The sequence below is a fragment of the Protomyctophum bolini genome (genome assembly GCF_963924005.1).
Source record: "Protomyctophum bolini genome assembly, chromosome: 2".
In the NCBI taxonomy this organism is placed as follows: domain Eukaryota; kingdom Metazoa; phylum Chordata; class Actinopteri; order Myctophiformes; family Myctophidae; genus Protomyctophum; species Protomyctophum bolini.
The window spans coordinates 1,659,072-1,667,154 of record NC_137863.1 but is presented as its reverse complement, the minus strand read 5'-3'; the positions used below and the strand labels follow the sequence as shown (position 1 = coordinate 1,667,154).

General features: G+C 43.9%; 1 protein-coding gene across 2 annotated transcripts; it reads left to right on the top strand.

The window, feature by feature from the left end:
• Positions 1 to 5,666, top strand: LOC308335019 (protein kish-B). 2 transcript variants are annotated; one of them, XR_013965957.1, is made up of 4 exons: positions 1 to 68; positions 1,216 to 1,347; positions 2,980 to 4,167; positions 4,254 to 5,666. XR_013965957.1 is itself a non-coding variant. In XM_080791971.1 (3 exons), the coding sequence occupies exons 1-3, from the start codon at positions 59 to 61 to the stop codon at positions 3,060 to 3,062; spliced, it is 225 nt and encodes a 74-aa protein (XP_080648097.1). In that variant the 5' UTR covers positions 1 to 58; the 3' UTR covers positions 3,063 to 5,666. The 2 variants fall into 2 exon arrangements, 1 of the variants encoding a protein (XP_080648097.1); XM_080791971.1 differs by having other exon boundaries at positions 2,980 to 5,666.
• The last annotated feature ends 2,417 nt before the right edge of the window (positions 5,667 to 8,083 follow it).

Here is an 8,083-nt window from a genome sequence, read left to right as displayed (position 1 = left end):
GAACACCTAAACAAGCATCCTTTCTCATAACGACGAGAAGACTCTTCAAGTTGACAACATGACAAATGGTAGGGTTTCCATTCTGTGACTAAAACGAGACCAGAGAGACTTCCTAGCTTGCCTAGCATTAGCTCTCTAGGCTAGCTGTAGACGTGGCTCGTTGAAACTAAAGGCCCACCACAGTGTTGAATGTTGATGTAAACTATAGGGTACAATACTTGTTTTAAAACGTTAACAGCAGCCAGGGGGGTTTAATTGAAACGAGGCCACTATACCGATGCAATTTGGTGTGAGTGTACATCGGTTGTGTCAGTGTGTGTGACCTGGTCTTTATGTCTGTCTGTCTGTTAACTTCTATACAAGAGTGTTCTTTCCTCATGGAAATGAACAGAGAACTTAAACCAGCTCTGTTTCGGCCCTGCATGCATGAGTTTGTCTCCTGATCAGAAGGCAGTCTGTTCTGACCTAGAGCCTATAGAGGGATGTAGAGTTTTATACATGCAACTGCCCATCATAAAACCTCTTTTGAGTTACTCACACATTAAAAACAATAAGCTGTTTTTAATATAATATATTAAATAAACCCTGTGGTGGTGCCCCACCGTTAAGGTCTTGTTTTTTTACTTAGCCCCCCCTGTTCACAATACAGTGCCAACACAAGATGCACATGTTTGCTAACGTAGCCCCCAGTAACAATATTACAGTCAAAACTAGGGTCTCCCCTATCGTAGAAGCAGTAGAAGGCTATCGACCAGAGCTATGTCTCCCCCAAATAAATAAAAGGTAAACAATAATGAATAGATAAGCAAGTTACTGTGGGCTCAAGTGCCTGAGTCAAGCAGAACAAACATATGCAGATAGACCTCATGTAAATAATCAGTCAGTTATTTAGGGGGGGGGGGGGGGTGTTTCAGTAATTATTCACTTTAATATTATAACGGCATGCATATTTGCAAACATGTTTGCCGTTTTCTGTTTGTGGCTTGTGCATTTGATCTATACTGTGTGTGTGAATTGTTATTGAACTATATTTTCATATAGTCATAGGCGAACAATGTCTTAAAAAGGCCTCCCATGTTTCATAATTGTTTATGCCATGTTTTTAACCGCTGTAGCACTTATTATTATGTATTTATGTTGACTTATTATGTATTTAATTATGTTTACTTGCCACTAACTACGGTACTGCGTTATGCCAACACCTTTCTTTCCTAGTGTACTCTTTCGATGGCATCCTGGTGTTCGGGCTGCTTTTCATCTGCACGTGTGCATACCTCAAGAAGGTCCCACGGCTGAACAGTTGGCTGCTCTCGGAGAAGAAAGGGGTATGGGGCGTCTTCTACAAAGGTAAGCACGACAATGGTACTTGCACACACACGCACCGCACAAGTGGGTCAAAAAATAAAGCAGCTTAGATTTGCATTTGCATTTGTACAAAAGGTAGTGATTTTGAGGCACAAAAGTTCGCCCTGGACAAGCATTTCTGGTAGATCCGTTTAGACTCTCGTAGAGAGATTTGTCAGAATCGGGTGGGAAAAAAACTACGAGAGTCAAAAATGTTTGGGCTACTATTGAACACCCTTTAGGTCTGTGTGTTGTTTCGAAAATATTGAACCAATGGAAAGTAAAAAACGCATTGGACAAAACCTTAACTGCATTGGACCCTCAAACTGTCTGCTAGAACAGTTAACTCCACCACCTCTCCCCCTCTCATACAAGTAATTGACAATATGTAATGTCCCAACACCAACTTTGATGAGGCAGTATTGCATCGTTTAAAAAATATATGGTTTCATTAATTTCCTTAAAAACGTATATTTTTCTAATGAGAAAGAAAGGGGGGTGATTGACAGCTGGGAGAGCCAATCTGGCATTATTACCCGAGCACCGAGACATACGGAAGCCGCTCCGGAAATACCCGCTAGTCTCACTTCTTGTAAACGGAACCGGCTCGGGTATTTTTTGATCTCGGGCTTACCCGAAAGACCTCTAGTCTAGAGTAAGCAGGTGAATAAGTCCCTGTAACATTCTTTATTTCTTCTGTTATCTATTCTGTTCTCTTGTCTCTAGTCCCTGTAACATTCTGTTCTGTTCTCTTGTCGCTAGTCCCTGTAACATTCTGTTCTGTTCTCTTGTCTCTAGTCCCTGTAACATTCTGTTCTGTTCTCCTGTCTCTAGTCCCTGTAACATTCTGTTCTGTTCTCCTGTCTCTAGTCCCTGTAACATTCTGTTCTGTTCTCTTGTCTCTAGTCCCTGTAACATTCTGTTCTGTTCTCTTGTCTCTAGTCCCTGTAACATTCTGTTCTGTTCTCTAGTCCCTGTAACATTCTGTTCTGTTCTCTTGTCTCTAGTCCCTGTAACATTCTGTTCTGTTCTCTTGTCTCTAGTCCCTGTAACATTCTGTTCTGTTCTCCTGTCTCTAGTCCCTGTAACATTCTGTTCTGTTCTCCTGTCTCTAGTCCCTGTAACATTCTGTTCTGTTCTCTTGTCTCTAGTCCCTGTAACATTCTGTTATGTTCTCTTGTCTCTAGTCCCTGTAACATTCTGTTCTGTTCTCTAGTCCCTGTAACATTCTGTTCTGTTCTCTTGTCTCTAGTCCCTGTAACATTCTGTTCTGTTCTCTTGTCTCTAGTCCCTGTAACATTCTGTTCTGTTCTCTTGTCTCTAGTCCCTGTAACATTCTGTTCTGTTCTCTTGTCTCTAGTCCCTGTAACATTCTGTTCTGTTCTCTAGTCCCTGTAACATTCTGTTCTGTTCTCTTGTCTCTAGTCCCTGTAACATTCTGTTCTGTTCTCTTGTCTCTAGTCCCTGTAACATTCTGTTCTGTTCTCTAGTCCCTGTAACATTCTGTTCTGTTCTCCTGTCTCTAGTCCCTGTAACATTCTGTTCTGTTCTCCTGTCTCTAGTCCCTGTAACATTCTGTTCTGTTCTCCTGTCTCTAGTCCCTGTAACATTCTGTTCTGTTCTCTTGTCTCTCAGCTGCAGTGATCGGGACACGGCTCCACTTTGCCGTGGCGCTGTCCTGCGCGGCCATGGGATTCTACCTAGTCCTGCTGAAGTGACACCACACTGCCTGGCCTATGGGATTCATGGGGGTGACTGGACTGGACCAGAATAAGGGCCGGTGGATGGACTGGACCATAATAAGGGCCGGTGGATGGACTGGACCATAATAAGGGCCGGTGGATGGACTGGACTGAGCTGAGCTGAGCCCATCATCCTCCTCTCTCCACACGGGACCCATTTCATTAAAAGACCAGTTTTATGGCCCCCCCCCCCTCCGCCCCTCGGATGGATGAAGGACTTTCCGTTTGCTCTCACAAAGCCAGATTCTTCTCCTGATCCAACTCCACAATGTTCTGATCCAACTCCTCAATGTTCTGAAGGATCTTCTCCTTGTCCTTCTCCACCACTATCCTCCTCCATCAGGTCATTGTTTGAACCTCTCCTCGTGTTCATAGCCCTCTCTCCTTGACGTTCCTCTCCTCATGTTCATAGCCCTCTCTCCTTGACGTTCCTCTCCTCCAGTGTCTTCGGCCGGCCCGGGGGGTCGTTGGTCTTGAAGTGGTGGGCCGTGTTGGGCGTGCCAAAGTACTGCCCGCTCCAGGCTGGATCCAGTCAGGGTTCTGCCGCTCCAGGCTGGATCCAGTCAGGGTTGGTTCTCTCAGACATGCGAGTCACCGTGTCAGTGAGCAGTTGTGTGGTTTACTGTATACAGACCATTATGATACAGGGGGGAGTCCATTGTGTTACTGACTGTATTATTATCACTGGGTCACGAATTGTTGTTGTCCCTCCCTTAAGAGTTACGTTGGAGGGGGGGGGGGGGGGGGGGTTAATTTCTGCATTTTATCATCTCATTCCTGACTGTATAGAATGTCCAGACTAACATAGCTGTGTGTAAATATATTATGATAAAGACAAGGAATAGTCAGAGATGGGTTATTAATAATAATAACGACATGAAATGCAGCTCAAAGTGCTTTACAGAGCAATGGAGAATAAAAAAGAAAAGCAAGGCAAAGACATTAAAAAAACCAGCAGTAATGCAACACAGTGAGGACATGAATAACAAAAAGATAAAAGATCAATTAAAACAAAAGCAATGGTGTAGAAGTGGGTCTTGAGCTGAGCTTTAAAAATGTCTACAGAGGCTGCCTGACGAAGGTACAGTGGGAGTTTATTAAACTACAGAGGCTGCCTGACGAAGGTACAGTGGGAGTTTATTAAACTACAGAGGCTGCCTGACGAAGGTATTGAACAATATTCCATCCCAAATATTCTGTATGGACCCCTTCAATTTAATGAGACAGACAGGTGGGGGGGGGAGGGGAAGAGAAAAACAAAGTTAATATATTGAACTGTTCTTGTGTATACTTTAGGTTTTTTCTTTTTTTTACAATGAAAGGAGAAATTGGGTCAAATTTCCGCCAAATATCATATACATTTTGTCCCCACACGTCTCAATATCTGCCATTGCCAATGAAAGGCGAAATGAGGTCAAATGTCTGCCAAATGTGATGTACATTTGTACGATGATGACAAGAGCGCCCCTCACCTCACACAGATGTGATTCTTTTTTCCTTCAATCTCTTCTTTTCTTTTGACCCATTCTGACCTGAGATCAGATTCTAAAAATGTCTTCTACATCCTGACAGTTTTCTGAAAAAGCTATGTTTCTATGTCAGTCGGTCTTCGATTTTTCAAAAAATAGCAGACCTACAAGCTCGTAGCGCGCCACTCGGTGGCGCGCTACGAGCTTGTAGATCTGCTATTTTTCAACAGCTAAAGCATAACATGATGCTAACACCAAAACGGGTTCCCCGTTCAGAATGGGTTAAAGCAATTTAGAATCTTTTCGGTACCCTTATCCCGAGTCTTGTCTCACGCTGGCACGCTGGATGTCTCCATCTAAAGGCATCCGCGCTAGCTGGTATACACTGTCTTATGTATAATCATATTAATGTCTTCTAGCCTCATAGATTGGTCAGTGAAATATTAGAACCCAGTAGAAGAACAGACCTTACAATACATCCATGAGAAGACTAATAAATGTTCATAGAAATACGTCCTATTATATGTTTGTACAGTTTAGCTTCCTGAAGTTGTAAGCACTTGAATACCCACCATGTGCAACGCATTTTAAAATGCGTTATCCTTTAAACACAAACTAGTTTCTGCTTGTTCATGGGGCTGTATGTATTATATTTTATTTATTCCAGGGTTCTATACTTCTATACTGAAAAATAGCTGATCTACAAGCTGTCAATAAGCCTCTACTACGACTACAACCTATACTAACATGAAAATAGCAGATCTACAAGCTGTCAATAAGCCTCTACTACGACTACAACCTATACTAACTATCATGAACATAGCAGATCTACAAGCTGTCACACGTGGCGTGAAGCTTGTGGAACTGCTATTTTCCCCACAAATGTTGGTATGGGGTTCAAGTGGTTAACTAATAACTGCAATGCCAAATAGGGGTGGTTTGTATCGCGCTGTTTGAAATCAAACAATGTTGGTGGATTTAAATAAACAAGTAAATGGATTATAGACGGATTACTTATCTTCATGGTCACATTATTATTATTTCTTTTTTACGGTTTGATGTACTGTACATGTGGGGTATTTTCAGTAAAGGGTACATTCAGAGTAATGTTTATAGCCTACTGTGTTTTTTTTTCCAGTGAAGCAATAATTCTCCCTTACAGAGCTGTGTGTGTGTGGCTGCCTGGGTGCCTGGCAGGCTGCCTGCCTGTGGGTCTGAGCATGAAAACGGCATGTTTGTTTTTCACCACCTGTGCGCAACCTAACACACACACACACAAACACATGCACATCTTAACTGTATATATATGATGATTTTGGGTGTGCCAGTACAGTACAGTGACAGTACAGTACAGTACAGTAGAGGGGCCCCCACACACATGGTAACTGTCATTTCTCAACCGTTTCGGACGTGGGGCGGCTCGCCGGAACCGGGCCAGGCCCCTGGGCACGTTCCTAGGGGTCTAGGGGATGTTCCGGGGACCCCCTGGAGACCCCCCCCCCCCCTCACATGGTAACAACTCCGTCATTTCTCTACCGTTTCGGACGTGGGCGGCTCGCCGGAACCGGGCCGGCACCCTGGCCCTTGTGCTCTGTGGTTCTGGAACTTCCGGGGACCCCCACACACGGAGTTGCACCACTCACTTCACACGGGTGTGATTTATTTGGGGGTTTTTTTGGGCGGTCACTGAATAATACGCGGCAAATATTATGTTAATGTAATCTTGTGTAACTGAGGGTGAACAAATGGAACTTATGGTTTGAACAATGATTACTAAAGTGCTTCATTCATGACTCATTTGAGGTAGAGAACGTGTCAACATGATGTCACACTATTGAAAGGTAATGGCAACAAAAAATAAATAAAAAACTATTAAAAGTAATAGCTGGAAACCTCAAGATGGCGCCACTTGTCCATTCAAGAACGGCTGGTATTTTGATGATTAGCAACACTTTTGTACTTTGATGCCAAGGGGACAAGGAAGGGCCTAACGTCAGAATACAGGATTTTTATCCTCTATTCTGTTTTATCCTGAGTATTTAGGTGAGGTCTACATTACATTGTGATCATATTGCTATTTTTACTAAAGGAATACACTGCAACAAAGTACTTTTAACCCTATTGGCTACCGTAATAAAAAAATAATCTTTCAGGAAAAATTCGAACATATTTTTTAAACGCAAATCTCGAGGATGGGAGGTGGAGGGTGAGGGTCCCTCCCTTCCATCCGGACGGACCTAGCTGGCCCCATATATTTTTAATTTCATTTCATAAAAATTAAATTAAATTGGGGCGGTTCCTTGATTGACTGACATGGAAAAAGGCCAGGAACAGTTTATAATTAATAGGCCTGGCCTGCATTACAGTAACTTATATATCCTGGCTGAGATGAGAGGGAAATCTATGATCGATTGATTAATTCATTGATTAAAATTGAAATGTATTAAGTTTGCAGAATACAGTACATTCCAAGCACAAACTCAATACAAAGACTGTTAACTGTGTGTGAGTGGACGACCCAATTAAGCATTACACTTAATTGTTTACAACAGGGTCCAAAAAAAAAATTCGATTTCCAATAATGAATTTCCATTTCCAATCCTAGTATCAACGCCCTGCTAGAGACGACAGCTACAGTCGCGGGAGCTGTGTCCCGTGTGTGTGTGCGCGCGCGTGCACACTAGCTAGCACGTTTCCTCTCGCTCTCCCCCCCCCCCCCACCCCCCCCCCCCCCCCCCACACACACACACACACACACACACACACACACACACATTTGCACTGGGCAGATTCTTTAAAGCAGCATTATGTGAGGAGGAGGAAGAAGGAAAAGGAGGAAATAAATATCAGAAAAAGCCCCCGTTTATTTTACACAACAACAAGACACGCTGCACGTACGTGCACGGATCGTCGAGGAGCTATACACACTAGCTGGCGTGCACGTTATACATCTGCATGCACAACACAACACACACAGGGCGGCAGGACGACAGCTCCTTGTGTTTGTGTGTGTGTGTGTGTGTGTGTGTGTGTGTGTGTGTGTGTGTCATGTGTGTGTGAGTGAGTAACACACGGGGCTGCAGCAGCTACAACAGGAAGACAGATCCTTGTGTTGTGTGTGAGCGAGCGCGTGCGTGTGCCTGAGTGAGTGTGTGTGTGTGTGTGTGTCACTGCAGTCACACCATAGCCTAAAGAAATCGTAGGTAGCAGACGTCTCCGCTCTACTCTGCGGAAAGTGGGCGGTCCCGAGAGGGGACGCACCCGGAAGCCTATTCAATGGCATGTAGTCTTCTATTTCTTGGTTGGCGAAGTGGGCGTGAGAGTGACAAGTGAGTGAGTGACAAGATGTTGACACAAAGGCGCATTCTAGTGTAGGCTATATGCTGCTGCGTTGCAACATGGCTGTCAAGTTATGACTCTCTAGTCGAGTGGTTAATGTATATGCCTTTGGAATTGGCAACCCGGGTTCGCCTCCCTGCCGAGGCTACAATAGTTTTGTTTTCCGACGACTTGCGCGACGGCCAGTTT